Raw genomic sequence first — 19,231 nt, forward strand, 5'->3', positions numbered from 1 at the left:
ATCCCATGTCAACATTAATTAGGGTCCGGCATTATTCGCATCTAATTCCAGGCATTATGGTCCATATGACTACAAGGCAGGTCAGTTTGGGGACAGAGCAATTAAGACGTAGGGCATTCGGAATATTTTTTGCAGGAATGGAGGAGAAAAGGGTTTTGTTATGCCGAATAACTAACATAACAGGGATTTGTTTTGACATTTTTTGGTAATTATCAGTTAAGTATACCCAAACTACATTCCTTGCAATTAATTACTCTTTCAAAAACCCAAATTTGAGTAAATCCTTTTGGGAATAACAGATTTATTATTGAACAAATTAGAATATTAATGAAGATTTATACTTTTCAAAGATATATTCTTAATATAAACTTTACTTAAGTTTTGGGCAAATTAAAGCCAAGTCCTTCTTTAGCCCCAAAAGTAAACCTTAATAATAATAATGGAAAGACAATTTTGCTCATTCCACACCAGTTTCTCCGAACTTATTGCCCTATTCTTCCAGAGCCATTCATAATTTAAGCCGATTTAAAAACTGGCGCCAGTTAAGTCGACCGTGGGCGTATATACGACATTGAGTGGGCGTGGCTTTGGCTTGCATCACAGCTCACAAACACAATAGAGAAAAGATAAAGCGCTTTAGATGCGACAGCTTTTTGGCCCAACTGGACAGATTGAGATATGTTCACACAGAAAAAAAAATTAATTTCTATTTTTATTTCAAGCCAAAGTAGGCATCTTGCTTTGATTTTTTAAATGTTCATAGAACATGTAGTTCTATGAATGAATTTAATGAAGCTACAAAGTTAAGGGCTATAAAAATTGAGAAAAACAAAGATGGTTCTACAAATATGTTTTTGGAATATTTTTTCTTGGGTGTTGTTTGAAAAACTGCCATGGGATGTTGGGGCAATTTTATCCGATTATTACATTTGAATGAATGTTTTGACATCATGGTGAAATCTGTTTTTCCTTTTATAAATAAAATAATCGGTGGAAAAAAAGCTACGTGATTAGGCAGAGAAGGAAGTTGGCCGCGCTTGAGTGTGACTTCCCATTCCCAGATGGTCCCGTTCCCATGGTGGAAGATATAACTTTTTGTTCACACATCGGAGAGATCGGAGGAGCGATGGGAGGAGCTGGTGGCAGACGACTAAGTAACCATAAATAATGCCAAGAGCAACAATCGAAGCTGAAGCAGCTGAAACTAACCCAGACAATGGCAAAGCTTTTTTGGCCATTACCGTTGGATGTCTCCCGTTTCTGCCCACTTCCCTGGTACTTTTTGCCTTTTGATATATGGTAAGGCATTGATTTTGCCTATATAAGAATATGCGATATAATGTCCAATTAAATTCTAAAAAAAACGCCAAAAACAAGAAGCGAACATCGATGGCAGTTAGGACTTCCAAACTGGGTCCCCTCATAAATTTATACAATTTTATGCCTCCTTCACTCGCGCTCTGTCTGTTTTATTTATTTTATTGTATAAAAAAGGCGCTCGACTTCTGCATAAAACTTTTCGCCTCTTTGGCTTTATGGCTTCTCGGTTGTTGCTACTTCTTTATTTTTTTTATACTCCTCCCAAAACTGCTGCCTCTTTGCTGTGCATGGTATACCAATCGTCGAGGTTGAGGGCATAAATCTTGACTTAAGGCGCCATAGATCATTACATGGCTGCAACTAAATCGTATGGGAGGCCTGGACCTTGGAGTACCCATGGAGGTGGATAGGTGGGGTAGATAATTCCCCGTGTGCGCTGAAGCGGATTATTAAATATTAAACTTGATTTGAAACGGTCCTTTGGCAAAAGGTCAAATATGACAACGACCGACAAGAAGCGGTCATTTTATGGTTGACTTTTAAAGCCAATTTGAAACTGAAACGTGTTTTAATAAACTGGAAAACCTTAGAGGGGTAGGAATTTAAGCTTAATGGAATTTATATTAATAAAAACTTTTATGGTTACCAAATAATAAATGTTGTGAAGCAAGGTAGGAAGTAAAATGTAAGAGTACAACCTTGAATTTTATTAAAAATTAAACAGAACTAATACAAAATTCTATTTACAAAATAAAGACAAGTTATTTGCTACAAAAAATTATTTATTATCTAAGTATTTATTAAAATTAGATGAAAATTAAAATACAAATTAAATAAATTAGATAAAATTTCTGAGTAGATAACGTAACTTTTCCACAAGACTACAATCAATGCAACAACAAAGTGTAGTCCGCAGTTGACAACGGTATATTTATAATAGGAGTACAAAATTCTTTTGAAAAACCTAGTTTTCCCTGGCCCAGATAAAATTTTCTAATATGCACGCCCGAGCAGAAAGGAGTTATGCCTGTGTACATTTATTCATACATCATAGACCCACAAAAACCATGTAAGCTTGTCGGCAAACTTTCCGCACCCACTGTTCATAAATCAGCCCTCTCTTTCTTCACCGCTCTTGCTGTCTCTTTCACTTTTGCATATATCGTTCACCTCAGGCCAAGTCAAATATTCGCCCTCGTCTGCGACTACATCGAGGCAATTAAAAAGTTCTTCACAAGTTTAATCAACAAATTTCCCACACACTCCCATGAAAACTAAGTGAAAAAGCGCGTGCGTGGCCTCTCCTTTTCGCAGTCTGTCCCTTTCATTCAAATGTCGTCTATCTTTTTCATTCGAGTGTTGTTTGTCTCGCTCTACTCTCGTGTTCATGCATTTCATTTCACACATGAGCAATTTTGAGAGAGAGCAAAAGTTTAACAAGTTGATTGGCGAAGTCATAGTCGGAGGATATTGCCTGGCAACTTTGTGGCCAACACGTGCAACAAATTTACAATTCGTCAAAAATCAATGTGAGTGGAAACAAATTGCAGGAAATTAGTTTGAAGAGCTACAATTTTCTTGCAGAGAAAAAATCGAATTTCAACGGTATAGGTTAGATTAAAAAAGAATTTAAAAAGCAACGGAATCATTGTTTAACTAATAAAGTAAAAAAAAATTACATTATCAAATTTTTTGCGAGTAAGTAATGATGTTAAGAAAGCATGTTAAGTTAAGTTCAAATAAATAATGTATAAAATTAACATGTACGATTTAATTCAGGTTAAAAGTTCCCAAGGTTTAGGGATTCCTGAAATTTTATATACTATATTTACAATAAATTATTGAAAATTAAAACACCTTTACTTAAAAAAAAAATATTTTAACGACACAATCTTCCGTACAATATTTTCTGTTTAATTTGTATTATTCTTTTAACGAATTTTTGTGACTTGCGTAATTTTCGCTGCATGTAAGAAGAGGCTGAGGCGCAGAAAAAAATGTTGCAAATTAATTTGCATCGGGCGCATGCGCAACTTGTCTGCGAAAGCTGAATCTTGAATGTTGAGTGTTGTAGTGTTGTTGTGCTGCAACATAGCTAGTTGCACGATATGCCCCTCCCTTTCTATTTCCCATCTCACTCCCCCACTCCCAGTCCCCCAGTTATTTTCGCTGGCTTCCTCATTTGCCTGCTGCTGTAACATTTTAATTATGCCTTGCCGTTAGTTGTTGTAGATTCTGTTGCACTTCGTCTCAAGTTGTTCTACCTCTTTCTACGGCCCTCGTCCCGTCTCTTTCTTGTGAGATGAAAGAACCTCGTAAATTGCAGGCGCAAATAAATTTGTTTGAAATATGTTCGAGGAGTTTCAAGCGAGGGTCCCGAGAGCTGTTCTTTTAGCCAAATGAGAAGTTTAATAGCTTGTTGCTTGTATCTTGCTGTTCAGTAAGTTGCTAAGACTACAGTTAGCGAGAAATCAAGGAAATGGGAATTTTAAATTTGCGAGAAAATGGTACTGAGGTGATTTGCTACGTGATTTATTAGTTACTTTGTAATTCTTTATTTAATTCTTTTTGATTTTTATGTTTTATTTATAAGCTATTTAAATTTTCGTATTCTAATATAATCGCTTATATATTACTTTATTTTAAGCTCTGTGTATAAAACACCTTTTTTATTAACTTAATTAACATATATATAATGAGTTTCAGGAGCTCTTTTTATTTTTAGGACTTCTTAGGGATTTTTTGTTTTTGTAAAAAGCAAGTTTACAGCATAATTTAAACCGTGGAATAATTAGTTTTGTCAAACTTTGATGCGCCCGACCTTTTCGTTTATACCTTTGGCAATCCTGAAACTAACCTTGCCTTTCCCACAATATTTACCGCTGACTTTTTAAACTGTTCCCACAAATTCCGCCACCCCCAGGCCGAAAGAACATTTTGCCTCGGAAAAGTCACAGTTTTCCGAGGCATCCCTGGCTGGATCTTGGCCATGATGGGACGTTTTATAGAGGGGGCGTGGGGGTGTTAATGCCAAATGCAGTGGCACCCGCAACTGAGCCGCTCGTTGGCCAGGTTGGCTGGCAGCTTTTGCCATCGGAGTTGCAGCTGCAGGCCACTCTGCCACAAGCTGGATAAGTTGGCTGAAACAGGCGCGGGGACTGGGGTGTCAGGGGGGCCAAAAGTCCCCGGGCCAGGCCAAAACCGCTTGTCAATCGTGTGGCACGTTTTCCTGTTGCTGGCTGCTCAATAGAATTGCAGTATTATTTTTTCATCTCCCCTCCCCAGGCACGTTTTCTATTTTTCCTATTTTCCTCCTATTTTTTCCAGTCTTTGCGCACAGAGTTCAAGATCGTTGCCCGCCGATAATGTCGCCCGATTCTTCGTGGTCTTCTCGCTAACAAGTCTCCGACTTGTGGCTGTTGTTGTTTCATTAAAAATGATTGATTGCCAATTAATTGAACTTTGCCGATATGTTAATTAACAGCCAATCGAATGCATTCAACTGCTTTTGCTCAATTTTCGTCCATGATTTATTAATAAACTTTGATTAAATCACTATGAGCTCTTGTATTTTATTCACGTAGTGAAAAGCAGCATATTTGCACGGATTAAAGTTTTCTGTTTGATTTTGATTACGTATGCAGCTTTTGTCATCAGACTTTTATTAAACAAATATTTTTAAACAACACAAATTAAGTTAGTTTTTAAACGACAGGAGGAATGTTATAAAATAATACTGCCTGAAAAACAATTAAATAGTTTAAACCGTGCCACGACTATCAGTTTGGAAAAAGTTAATACTTTTTATTTTCTGGATTTAAAAAGGCCTAAATAAAAATTTCTCTCAGCCAATCAAACAATTAATTTAGACTCTTTTAATTAAATCATTTCATCAACAAAGATGAAAGAAACTCATTTCATTCCTTCGCTTTTAAAGCAGGAAATAGCATACAAGCAAAGCGGTTGCCTCTTATAAACAATTTTAAATGCAGCTTCCTCAGCAATCTTATTGATGTTGCCAAAAACTTAAACATTTTTATGTGTGCCGAAAACTTTTCGGTAAAACTAAAAGTGCAAAAAATATTTTCACACGCGATAAACAAAGCGATGAAGATGAAGGGGATGGCAGAGCAAACAGAGCAGAGGTAAACCTGGCAAAATATCACGAGAGCAGCAACAGAAAAGCAGCAACGGAAAGCGTAGTATCTGCAGCAGGGTGCACTGTCAAAAACGGGCCTTTAAAATACTAATAAAATTAATTTTTGAAGAATTACTTAAAAGTGAAGCCAACTGACCTTACTTCTTGATAAATGTTCGATAATGTTTATAAATTTTTCATGTTTTTCGTATCCTTTAAATGCTTGAATCCTTAAAACCTTCAATTCTCGTTAGAATAATAACCCTTTACGACCATTTTAAAGGATGAACAATTTTTTGGTTTGAACACTTTTAATTGAACATTTTAAACACATACATTGTGATTACTTTGAGAGGTCTCAAGATAACTGTGTAATAGAAAAGTGAATATACAATTTTGTTGTTTTATTTGGGAATTCTTTCCTGTGCAGTCAAAGCTGCGGGAGTTTCTGCGGACGAGCTTTTGGTTTACCTGAAGTGAACCTAAGACAAACATGTCGAAGTGGCCGACCAACAACAACGGCGACTTAAGCAACAACAATAACAAGGCGACAGTGCCAACAAATTGTGTCATGTCATGTAAAAGAGGTTTTTTTATAGTGCAGAAAGTTGGCTTTTATGTATAGATTTTGCTTAAGCGCGCAGCCTTTCTTATGTCTTTTCACACTTTCCCGGCTCCAAGGCATCAGAAGGGGCTTGGGAAAAAGTGAGAGGGGGTTTCGAAAAAGAGCAAAAGAACGTAAAAGCCAGCACAACAAAAAACAGCAAGAAAAACAACAAAAAAGATGTAAACGAACACCTTTAAGTGGTTAATGTGTATGAGTTACTTAGACACTTTTCTAGGTTGGTTATTCTTGGGTGTAACTAAATTTCTAACATGCCTGAGCTCTTAAAAAGGTGTGTGTGTGTTTTGGGTTTGTGCGGCTTCGACTTGGAAATATGATATTATCGTTGGGTATGCCCGAAGAGTAGGTAAATGTGGTCAAAAGGTTAAGTTGCGATTGGAAAAGTAGGTGACTAGGATGGGAAAAGAACAAAGAGGGAAATCTGAAAATAATACCTTTAAATTAAGGCAAAATATTCATTCAAGCTCAGGAGACAAAACATCAAGAATGGTTGGAAAGTTTTTACTTTATCTACCATTTAGTTTTTAGTGCATTTCCATATAATTTCAGACTCAATTAGTAGTTCAAGACATCAAGCAAGTTCATCGGCTATATATAACTCTTAGACATTTTCCTGTATATTTGATAGAACATGTCTAGATGTCTAGTCAGAACTGATCTTTTTCAATCTACATCACGCAACTTCAAACGAACAATTAAGACTTCTCGGACCTATATGTGTATGCAAATTGTGCCCCGAAACCAAATTAGTGGCAATGAGCTAATGAACACAAAGCACTTCAACTTCAAAGACTCATCACAGACCATCTGCCATTCATCTTCATCTTTCAGTTTCCAGAGCTGTCCGCGATCATTTCCATTTCGAATGTTCTGAGTTCCATGGATGAGTTTTGTGTTCAGTTCGCTGTGAGTATTTCCTCATTTGCCCCTAAACAATTTCTAGGAAAAACTGAGACGATGGCGGCATATCAAAAAGGGCAGACCAGACTAACTCTGCTCCCCCATCCCCACCTCTTCTAAAATTTGCTCTCATTTGTTAATGTGGCATAAAACGAATTTTGCCCGGTCTGGTTGAGATGGCAAATAGTCGGATGGTTGGATAGATGAATGGGCAGAGCTTGTGTCATCGCTTGTCTGGTGTTTGCTGAAATACAGTGGGAGCCCCGAGTTCAGCACATTTATTTAATATATTTTAAATCTTTTCATATTTTTCTTCATTAATCGAAGTAATATTTTTTATTTGCAAGTATATATATATATATATATATATATATATATATATATATATATATATATCTAAAATGGATTAAAAAATAGTAATAATTGTTTACTCATTGTCAAAAAATTTATAAAATCGCTTAGTTCATAACCTTTTACATAAACAAAAATTTCCTTCGCTTATTTTATTCTTATAAGGATCATTCTTTCAGTTTATTTATATGCCCACTGTCCATCTATGTTTCTTTGATCTTTTTAAATAGACAACAACTTTGGCATCTCATTCAAACAAAATTTATGACAGCCAGTAGAGAAAAAGCGCAAGTGAAAACGATCAGAGATAGACGAGATTGAACATTCCGATTCAACGGAAGCCCCTGAGGCAGCACTTGGGTAATCAGTAAGCAGTTAACACAACAAGCCAATTAATTGAAAACAAATTGACCATTAACTTGGCCAAAAACAAACGAAAATAAAACGGTCGGCAAGTGAGAAACGAGCGTGCGATCAGTAAACGAAACCAAAATCACTTGGTGATCGCTTCGATTACGGACCATTGCTAAATAGAGAGCTGGTCATACTATATACGTATGTGTATATGTATAGGGGGAGGGAAAGGGGGATGTTATGAGTGGCACAAGATCGCTTGATCAAAAATCCAACCAACATCAAACAGACGGCCGCTTCAATGGCTTGATTAATGTGCCCCACATCAATCAGAGTGTACTGTGGCTGGGATAAAAAGCATGGGGTTTTCCTTCTACATAAACACACAAATCTTTTGCTGGGGCGGCGCCGCACAAACAGATAAAAAGAGAGGGATATTGGCGGGCTAAAAAGAGACAGTGGTAGAGACACCCACACAATTTTGTTTGGCTCGAAAACGAGCCAAAGGCTTTGTCAAAATAAATGAACAAACATAAATCGAGCAACACCAAAACAAACCACAAGCAACATCAAACTTTTATTCAAAGGAACTCTCCCCAACTTGTTTTTGTACCAAAGTGACGACTGATCGAGTCAGCAACAGCACTAAAAAACTGGACAAAAAATAGGCAAGAAAACAATGCAAAGACAAAGCCTTTAAGCCACGAAGTTGCTTAGTTTAAAGATCACGATCTTCCACAGTCTTTGGAACATTTGCCAAAATGAGCAAAAAGCTAAAGCCACGGCAACAACAAATCACGTTTGTGATCTTGACTTTAGACATCAGACTTGGGCCAGAAAAGAGCACAGTGCAAGAAAAAATAAAACAAAATAAGGCTAAGCGAAACCGAACCGGCAAATAAAGCCAAAGAAAAGTCATTTAAATGGCCTGGGGGTAGCCAAAGTTGGAGTCTCCTTATTTCTATAAACCTATACAAAGAAATCCCGAGGGAAACATTTGTTGGTCATGCAAGAGAGGATCAGAGGTGGAGATGATGTACGATTTAAGGGGGTTCATTTGAGAAAGTTTGCGAGTAGTTATAGAACTTAAGATCAGCTAGCTTATAGTTACTTAAATTTGCTTCGCATAAAAACATTAAGCCACTTTCCAAAACGCGAAAATCTATTTTCCTTTGGTAGAATTCGATATATCCTTTTATTTATTATTTCTAATTAAAAACGCTGATGCTTTCAATTTTTGTTTTGGCCGAATCCCCTTTTTGTAATCTACGTCTTTGGATTTATGCCTAGACAAGTTCTACTTGTTTGGTTTGGTTTTGTTTTTTTCGCCCCCCTCTGCTTTTTTGGCTGTTTGTTCGCTGGCAGTGTTCTTTGTTTGTGAAACCTCGGCTACACATGCAAAGTGTTGTTTGTGTTGTTTCCAATAGGTTTTAGTTGTTGGTTGTTGTAGTTGCTGATTGTCGGTTGTTGTAGTTTGTTGACTGTTGGAGCGATTTGAGCTACATGACAATGAGATATTGGGAACGCTGCTCGCACAATGGCAATGAGTTCATTTGGTATTTTTTTTGTAACTTAAGGTAAGTCTCGATTCCGTAAACTTTTCAGTTGGCTTTGTGAGATTTCTTGGCTTACTTCAATCACTAATTTTCCTCAATTGTCTGCTGGTTTATTGCCCTTTTGGATTCGTGCTCAAAATCATAATCTGAGTTTCGTATTCAATTGAGTAACTCAGCTCCCCTTAATTAGAGACGGGATCCCCAGGGAGTTCCTCTTCCTCCTAACCGAAAAGAAAGAGGAAAATAATTTTGCAAACAAATGGCAAACAATCAAATGAAATGCCCAGCCCACCACCAAGCACCTCAACCAAAGGAGGAAAATGGCAACTCATCAATTTTCCACGTGTGATTTATTAACTAATTTGCCTCAGCCGCATTTAAATGCGCTTTTCACACAAGCACGTACCACATGCCAAAATGAATGGAGTCAGCTAAAGAGAGGTGATGGCGCGTGGAAATTCATTAGACAAAAATGCCTTTCATTTTCTTATTTTTCACATTATTAGCGGAGCGAAGAGCAGGCAACATAAGGCGTGTATTTCAACCTCTTGAGAAATATGCGAAAATCATGAGCCACAGGTAAGAGCGAAGAAAAGTGTTTAGGCATTAATTATTGGACTCGGGGCTCTCAGGGAAATTCGCCGAGTTCGAAATAATGGATCTGGGAGTTGTTATATGCCAATGAATAATTTTCCAAATTGTTTCCTATAATTCACAGAGTTTCCTAATGAAAGTGCTTTTAACTTTCTCAGTAAAATTGTAGGCGGCAACTTAGAGCAAACAAAAAGTAATAACGTTTATAAAGTGGGCTTGAAGAAAAATATATACTTAAATAGCAACACTGGATACCTACACCATTTACAATTAAAGTTATGTATTCAAACAACAAATTTATTGTTCATAACAAGCACTTTAATGTATGTCATGAAATAGTTAGTTTTAAATTCATTTAGTTGCATAAGCTCTTTATTCAAAAAAGTATTAATGCCATTTTGATATCCATTTAAATTGACGTGTGAGTATTTTTTTTATTTATGCTGCACTTTTCCCCTCTTTGTGCCGAGGTGCCACCCACTTTGGCTAATTTTATTTTTATGACTTTTGTGGGGCGCATTTGCGTTTCACAGTTTTTCCCCTATTTATCTTGCAGATTTTCTTTTGTTTTTGGCCAGACTCCACTTGCATGATTTATGGAGCGATTTCTTTGAATTTTTTTCGCCCTCTGCCTGCAGTTTCTTACCCTTTTCTCCCCTCAGCACCCAATGCTCTGCATTTGGCGTTAAAAATATTGCCAACTTGCCATAAATTTTATTGTATTTTGACAAGTAATAAAAACGCAAGCCACAGACCGAAAAAATATGGAAAAATAAATAAAAAGAGAACACAAGAAAATGCATTTTGAGGGAGATAAGAAAATGTAAAGTGCTGGAAGGAGAAAAACTGAAGAATAAATGGCAGTGGTTGGGGGCTCAGAGATAAACCATTTTGTAGCTAATTTGCATTTTATATGCCAGAAGAGTTCATCGGGCCTTAGACTGACTTGGACAAATCTCATTCTGGTGATTTGTCTTCGCATTGGTTTTGTTGAAAGATTTATTGACTGAATGGCTTGCGTAGGTAAATATATTTCCCTTTTAGTTTCTATCTTCATTCAAAACTAATTAGCATCATAAATTTGTTTTGTTGGTCTTCACCATTTTAAGTTATCACACAATCAATTTTATAGTGACTCAAACCATATAAAAACAATCAAAAGTTAAGTCGAATTTCGATTTAAAATTCAGCTCAACTTGGCAACTTTGTGCTTAGTTTTGATGTATTTTTATCTGTTTATTTGTTTGGTTTCGTTTGGTCAGAAATGGGGCATAAAAAGTCAGACTTTGACTGTTAACGATTTCCATTCGAGATCTGTAAAGTTTTTTATAGTTTATTCTTTGGTCTTATTTGGATTTTTCAGGCTCTGACCATTTTATGTGAATCCCACGGCAGGTTTTGTTCATGACATGGAGTAATTAGAAATGCAGAGATCTAAGCTGCATTTCATCTATTTTTTATTTGTTGCTCCAATGATGTTTAACTCTCATAAATAACAGCTGGCCTTAAGCGATCAGTTTTTCCATTTAAGACATGAGCTTAACCAGCGTGAAGTCAAGACTTATGAGCACTTCATCATGCACAGATTCCACTCTTCCAATTAAAATCCTCAAAATCCATTAGCTTGTTTATATAAATAAACTTCCCATATCAGCTCTTGCATAATCGACCATCTATTTTCCTCGCTCGAGAGCCCCAAAGCCGTGGAAAAGTTTTTCAATTTTCCTAGACAAAATCGTATAAAAACAAATCTAAACGCTGCGTGTAATTATCATAAAGCGAAATCTTGCAGCGTCAATATGAGGACCACAATTTGTCGGGTAGTTTGGGGTCTACTTGAGGGGGAGTTGCGGAGTTGCGGAGTTTTCCCCCTGATTTTCCCATTTGCCGGCTCCATAACGATGTAACTTTCAATTTGCGTAATTTTCAAAGTGACTGCGATGAAGAAGAGTGGCCAACTGATCCCTAACCTAATGACTTCTGCCGTGTGAGTCTGTGAGAAATGTTTGCCCAAAAGCCTCGGCTCCAAAAAAAAACCCAGGGGGTGCTTGCCAGGGGGCGTGGTCCCGTGTTCGTGAGAGCGTGTCTGTGTGTGTGTGTGTGTGTGTGCTGAGGTGCACGCTTGTCATAAAATGCCGCTTATTATGTTGGCTATTAATTTTTACAGCCTGGACGCGACGGTCGGGATCCAATGGACTGTGGCCGACTCCGTTTTTTTGGTCGAACCTGGGGGTCTTGACTAGAGCTTAGAGATGGGTTTCGAAGTTGTCACGGAACGGTAACTTAAGAAAAGAATATTTGAACTAAAATCACAAAAAAAATTAATGACTTGTAAAAGAAATTGGCAGTTACTACATTAAATTAAAATGCATTTAAATTTTTAAAATAGAAACACAAATTATTTCTAAAAGGCTGTGTGTATGCTTATACGTATTATGACATAATCATCAATATTGTAAAGTAATACAAATATTATTTAAGAGATCGTAAATAATATTTAAGAGATCGTAAATAATATTTGTATTTAAAAGTAAAATTTTAAGATTTAGTATCTGTATAATAAGCTAGATTTTGTTTACACACAATGTCTTCAAAACGCCAATAATGAATAAAATACAATTTGAACTCAAATCAAAAACTGTTTTAAAATATTCCCTACTATATTTTAATTCTTACATAATTAAGACATCTATGTAATAGCCCATTTTTCTAGTCAAAGCTGATGTCACTTGAAGAAGACTTGCTATCCATATAAATGTAAATATTTTTTAACTCTCTTCAGTTTTTCTCCTGACAGATCACGGTGCCATCCCTGAGAATAAAGCGCCTGGAATACTCGAAGTCAAAGGAAACTTGTTGTTGGCGCTCCATGGCAATTTATGACAAGCAGGCGAAATGGGCAACGCTCTTTCTTGGCCTTCCGAGGTCTTGGCCATGGCCATGGCTCCCATATCGCGGCTTCTATCGCAGATGTACAAATTTATTTTTGCGTTTTCCCGGGGGCGGGGGGTTGGATTTGAGAGGTTATGGCGGGGAGATCGGGCGGGAACAGCGGACCAGCGGACCAGCCCATCATTAGTACTAACAAGCGACATTACGAGGCCTTAGTTTGGGACTAGTTTTTCGGAATGCGTACTCGATATGGCTTGGCCTTTGTCTCTGCGTCGAGTATGTTTATTTAATGAGAATTTTCGGTGGGGTATTTTTATTGCCCCGTGCGTTGGAGGTGGATAGACCCGTTGTCCCGCCGTACTTATCGTATTTTTGATTTTTCATGGGTTTATTAAATTATTCCAAGTAATCCTGTGAGCTGAATTCCAGAAATTGCCTTTGATTGTTATGTGAATGGGCTTATGATTGGTCTTCCCATTTGGCAGATCATGGGCAGTGCGGTACGGTAATGGGTTTTTCTTCCGATTTGATTGCGGTCTATGGAAGTCTATTTCTCTGGCTCTATGTTATTGGCTTGCTTGTACTTTAGTTGGGTAAACTCATTAATGGACCATCAGGTCGAATTGGTGATCAGTGTATGAACATTTCATTACTTACTCAACTCATAATTCTAATTTATGGTGTGGAACTGCCTTAAGTACATACCTGAAAGAAGAGGAAATTGGGAAATTAGTACCTTGATGAACCGAGAAATTACTGTTCATATCAGCTTGAATAACTTAATTTGTAGATGGTTTTTAATATGGAAAATACATAAGAATTGTACTGCTGTAAGTGAAGACAATAAATCCCTTATAAGTTGCAACTGGTAGCTTTCTTCTTTTAACCACTTATGTCAGCCACTTGGTGCAAAGACTTAGAAAAACAGCCGCTGCAACTCAACAGTTTCCTCGATTTTTCACTTTTATCGTGACATGCATTATTTCGCCCTCTTGCATAATCACAGATAGTAATCTGATGAATGCCCCAGCAACTCTTCCTTTTCTTTTCCCTCATCTTTCAACGCTCACCATTTTACTGGCAGAGTCAACACTTGGCCAACTAAAGTAAAGTAAACATTTTATTTAGGTGAAAAAATCCGAGCCAACATTGACTTGACTTTTTTTCCTTCCCTGCCTGCTGTTGTTTTTTTAAAATTTTTCAACTTTCGTGGCAAAGTTGGGGAGACTTGCCATATAATTAAATACAAATAACAATTAAGATATACGCAGAGTCTGAGTTGAAGCTGCCAAGCGGCTCCATTTGCGGCTGAAACATGGATTAAGCCTGGCCACTGGCATAATATAACTTTTTTAATTAAAAGCAGGCAACATGTTTTGAGGAATCGATTTTCCAGACTGCGACATTTATGAATTGAGACGGTAATTGTCATCTACTCAATTTCTGGGGGAGGGGCACTTCACTCCCATGGCTGTCAATTGTCGACCTGTCCCATGAAATTGTCAAAAATTCGTTGATAGGCAGACCCCAAATAATTTTTATACTTAATTGACAGTCTTGGTCCGAAAACCTGAAGAGAGTGCTCGAGTCTCACTTACTGCTACCAATTCCATTAGCTCTACTTGTCAGCGTAACGGCGAGAGTATGAGCATGATATCCTACAATACAATCGGGTAATATTAAATAGATAAGTTTGTTTTTCCTTTTTTTGCCAAGAGTATAATAATGTCTTAAGTCTATCCAAAATTTCATTTAAGGTTTACTTCAAAAGGTCCAGAATATGCCCTATGACCAAAAAAAATTGGTAAAGCCGTTTTAAACTGATGTTTTAATTTAAGTATAGGACATAAAATTAGCTGAAACATTTGATACACATTTATTAATATAGAAACCGTTTTTTCACCTATAAAATTATTTGTGTAGTATTAAATAGACTCAGATTGTATGAGGAGATTTTAGGTAGTAAGTTCGGTTTCGACTTTCATTTGGCAGGATGATATACATTTTAAAAATAATACAACAACCAAAAAGCTTTTTATATATGATAGTAGTGCTTATATGGTTACATAGTCTCTAGAACTTAAGAGAATGGATAAAATATTGGCTATATGTTATGAATAAATTGTTTTTTCGGTCTAAGCAAATATAGGTTTTTTTTAGCACGCAATTTAGATATAGGGTATTTCCCTACCACCTAAAAATTTTTCCCTACCTTTCCTGTTTTTTCATTTTTGCCTTTGGGGCGTTTTGGCGTCTGTCGTTTTACTTAATGGCAACATGTTTTACAACATTATTAGACAGGCCGAAATGGAAGCGGTTTTTTCGGTTTTCTGGCCGACAACTGGCAAATTTTAATTACCAATATTTTCCAGGTGTCGATACCCATACGACCTACGCCACGGGCAACATTTTACATTTTATGACAGCCCGTAACCCACAGACAAATATATACGGGCATGGGGAGACCCGCTCTATATGGTAGCTGCTGTCTAATTAGCGTTTTGTGACAACCGCGGAAAAAATACAAACACTTTGAAATGGTTTAGTAATGGCAAACATTTTGTTTGACCCACCCGAAGCGGATCCAAACAGAACTGAAATTATATTTAATTTCATTTGTGTTTATCGGCTTAGCAAATTGTTTTTGTGGGTGGGCTGGTTTGGAGTCTGTGGCTAAAATTAATCTGCTTATTGGTTTAGAATTTCCTTAATTATTTATTTTTATAAATGCCTTTGATTCACTTCCCTTTGTAATCAGCTTAATAAAGATTATAAGGCAATCGTTATATTTCGCTTTGCTGATTTCTTTGTGTTTGTCATATCAATCTAGATAAGATTAGATGTCATTTTAACTTGATCGAGTTGACTCTCGTTAACTAATTTTTTTGTGGCCTGAGCCAACTAATATTGACAAATTTTGCAGATAGGAGTTGAAGTCAACACTTATATAATGCATATTTACAATGTGCAATAACAATCTGTAACATATGACGAAATTACCACAACGACTTGAAATATGAATAATATAAGTCTATTTTTTGCAAAAATTAATCACATTTAATTTTGTTTTGTTCATTTTAGTTTTTTGTTGTTTGTTTATAAGTTTATACATGTTTACAAAAGTAATAAATTAAATTCGTTTATAAATATTTTTACAATATTTCCGTTAGTTTAGACATTCTTAGAAGAATTGGACTTTGAAAGACCATTTTCCACACTGGACTAACAGTGATGATGATGATGATGTCCGTGCGGCGGGCCATGATGATGATCAAAGTGACCGCCGTGATGGTGGTGATCGTAGTGATGATGATCGTAGTGGGGCGGCGGAGGTCCATGGTGATAGTGGTGGTGCGGCGGACCGTGGTGGTGCGGCGGAGGTCCGTGGTGGTGGTGGTGGTGCACCGGCGGTGGAGGCGGCGGTGGGTGGTGATGGTGGTGGTGATGTCCATGACCACCCAAGCTCAGGCCAAAGTGGATGCCAAACAGACGATCTTCGTGGTGTGGTGGCGACATTGTGTCTATGTTCTTTGTTAAAATCCTTTGCTTTTATAACTGATAAATTCCTTTCGAGAACTGTTCTTGTTGCTTATTGAATGCGAACTGCTTTCCAATCCACAGATGTCAGCAATTTATATACATTTTCACTTGACTAGCTTGACACTTCAGATAGTATTGTTTTCCGCGGGCTTATCTTATCGAAAGGGGTGTGTTTTCGACTGACTCACTGGGGATTCACTTCGATTCCATTGCTAATGCTCGATTTGGGCTATAAAGATAGCAATATGCCTGTGCAATCTATACAGGGAATTACTCATAGATCAGTTTAAACTCTTAGGGTACTTTACTTGTTATCATTCATAGCCGATGCAATCAAAGTTAGGGCGCAAATAAGGAAAATAAAAGTATTTCACAGATACAACAATTTGATATTGCAAAAAAATATTGGTGATGCAAGAAGAACTGATTGAGAAAAGCAAAAATGGCAAGACGCCGCCGACAATAATTTCCGCCCTGTTTGCTTGACGTAGTTTCAAAAAAAAATAAAGGAAAATAAAGTGCGATAGAAGAAAAACGAAGGAAAACCAAAAAGACACTAAAGACACCCAACCAAAACCTAGAAAAGTGCGAGTAAGAAAGCTATAACCAAGAGAGCTTTTGCGTGGAGATTGGCTTAATGGTTGGAGGTCTGAATACCCCCTTTTCACCCATTTCAATAAAAAAATGCACAGAAAAAATATTTTTTATATTTTATTCTTAAAAGTGGATTTATCTTATCACATTCTATCAGCTTGATATATTTCCTGGGAGAGCAAAACCCATCCGAGGAATATAATATAAGTGTTCCACGAACCTATTTTATTATTCTGGTGATCATTTTATCATTTGCTCTGATTTTGTGTTAAAATATTAAGAAAAAATATCACTCTTTTCTTTCCCGCAGGTGTATATGCCGTAAGCATTATACTGATAAGATATTGATACGCCACAAATAGGTGCTATATTTGTACATCATAAGCCCAAATTAATCAGTTTCGATGAATATTTTTTCGCCGTGCATCACACAACTCCATATGAAAGCGACTTTAGTGCGTGACAATAACTTTTGCCTTTGAGCCTTTTTAATGGTGTGGGGTGGGTGATTTTGGGGGTGGTGGAATTAAGGGATGAGGGGCTGTGAACTGCGGCAGGGCTCTGATAAACTGCGTTAGAAGTTATAAAGCGATTAGAATGTGTCTAGAGTGCGTCTTGGGAGAAAGAGAGAGAGTGGAAAAATGGAAAGAGAAGGAAACAACTTTATGCTGTATCAATTTAATGCTTATTTAAAGTGCGACCGGAGGTTTTGTCCTCCTGCAGTTGAGGGAGTAAAAACGATATAGGAAATGAGTGAAAAAGAAGCTGGAAAGTAAGGGCAAGGAAAATGGATGGGGGCAATGCAGGTAATACATAAATTTGATTTTATGGAGTTGCTTTTCAAAGAACTTCTGCAAAAGTTTGATAATACATTTTATTAGCTTTGTAAAGAAAAAATTTTGGGTAGATAAGGCGGAAGCGAAGACATAAAGGCAAAAAAAAGAGGAAAATAAAGAAAACAAAAATGTGCGATAAAGGGAGAAAAGAAAAACAAACTTTTAAGTTTGTCAAAAAAATAATTGTGAAAGTGGAGACAATCTAATCCAATTTATTAAAAATTCTTATCAAATAACAAAATGTATTTTGGAAGAAAATAAAAGAAAGAATATTATTGTTAAACAATAAAAGTAAAAGTAGAATTACGGATTAATATCTTCTCACATTGTGACACAAAAGATCTTATAAGAACCTTGTAACTTTGTCAACTAGCACTCACTTTTCTTAAATAGTTATTTTTCAATTTTTATAAGCTAATTAAATATGTTGAGCAAAAATCCATTAGCAAGGTCAAAAAAGACGAGAACACCCCTTTAAAAATCACTTTAGTGGCACCGTCGGACAAGCTTTTCCGACTAGCTCATCTGGCTCAGTTTTCCCCCGCTGGTTTTGTTTACACATCCAATGAAAATTCCACTTTCAGTCTGGCACGTTCGGGTGGTTCCCCCTGGAGTAGGGTTAGGCCACCCCATATTCATATAAACCCGCTCTGCCGACGGCCACAATTATGGCCTTTAACCCCTTTGTCAACAACTTGAGTTTATTTGAGCTTTATGCGCACATGCTGAGTCTGATTTTTGGCCGAGTCCGAAATGCCTTTGAGCATTTTCCCCTCGACCCCTCGATTTGCACTCCCCACGTTTCTCGTCACATAATAATTTTATGTGCTTTTTGGCTGCTGCATTTTTGCATAGTCAGACCCTGAATTCGATGGGCCAAAAGGGGGTGGAGCGGTGGAAGCCTGTGGAAGATTGCGACAAAAGCAGAAAATGTTCGAAAAAATAAACGTTGAAATTATTATGGTCTGTTGCATTTTTTATGGTTTCTTTTTATATATATTCTCCCATCTGGTTCCTTTTCTCCACATCTGAGTCTGCAAACGGGTAAAATGCATAGAAAATTTGCGATTTACGGGATTTGGCTGCCTCAGATTTTCTGTGGGATTTATTTGTTATGTCTGGTCATGAGTCACCCGTGGGTATTTTTATGGGAGATACACATTTTTCCATGAGGATAATTCAGCAAAATAAAATTGGATTTAAGATAAAATAAAAAAATTATGAAAAAAGAGTGTTAGTACATTTAAAACTAATCATGTATAGCTGACATGTGAACATTTTTGAATCAAAATATTTATTTTATATGTTTAAGAACATTTTAGAACTAACATTTAGCTTCTGATCATTTATCTATCTAATTTTTGCTTAATTTAAATACTATGGTAGGAGTTATTTTTTAATTCTTAAAATTTCTACAAAATTTCCTCTATCTTTGTTCAGCTTTTCAAACCATTGAAATCACAACGTAGCCATGTAACAGCTCTGCCAATTAAGTTTTCAATTTCCGCAAGTCAACTTCAAAGACTGGAGG

The 19,231-nt window shown here is 36.7% G+C and overlaps 2 protein-coding genes across 3 annotated transcripts in view; both read right to left on the minus strand.

Moving 5' to 3' along the window:
* LOC108143210 (frizzled) overlaps positions 1-19,231 on the minus strand; it is a 102,922-nt gene that overhangs the window by 30,832 nt on the left and 52,859 nt on the right. The window contains exon 5 of one of the 2 annotated variants that reach the window (XM_017267496.1): positions 13,386-13,435. The exons of the other annotated variant lie outside the window; for it this stretch is intronic. Within the exon in view, the coding sequence (XP_017122985.1) occupies positions 13,401-13,435 (35 nt within the window). The 3' untranslated portion in view covers positions 13,386-13,400. Of the gene's footprint in view, positions 1-13,385; positions 13,436-19,231 lie in introns of those variants that run through there. 2 annotated transcript variants of the gene reach the window in all.
* LOC108143211 (histidine-rich glycoprotein) lies at positions 15,798-16,350 on the minus strand. Its single transcript, XM_017267498.2, has one exon. The coding sequence runs from the start codon at positions 16,244-16,246 to the stop codon at positions 15,953-15,955; it is 294 nt and encodes a 97-aa protein (XP_017122987.1). The 5' UTR covers positions 16,247-16,350; the 3' UTR covers positions 15,798-15,952.

Source organism: Drosophila elegans, unplaced genomic scaffold (genome assembly GCF_018152505.1).
Source record: "Drosophila elegans isolate 14027-0461.03 unplaced genomic scaffold, ASM1815250v1 contig_208, whole genome shotgun sequence".
NCBI classification, from domain to species: Eukaryota; Metazoa; Arthropoda; class Insecta; order Diptera; family Drosophilidae; genus Drosophila; species Drosophila elegans.

What these genes read in the sequence shown, in the direction of transcription:
- LOC108143211 (XM_017267498.2), bottom strand. Translation starts at nt 16,246, where the DNA reads ATGTCGCCACCACACCACGAAGATCGTCTGTTTGGCATCCACTTTGGC.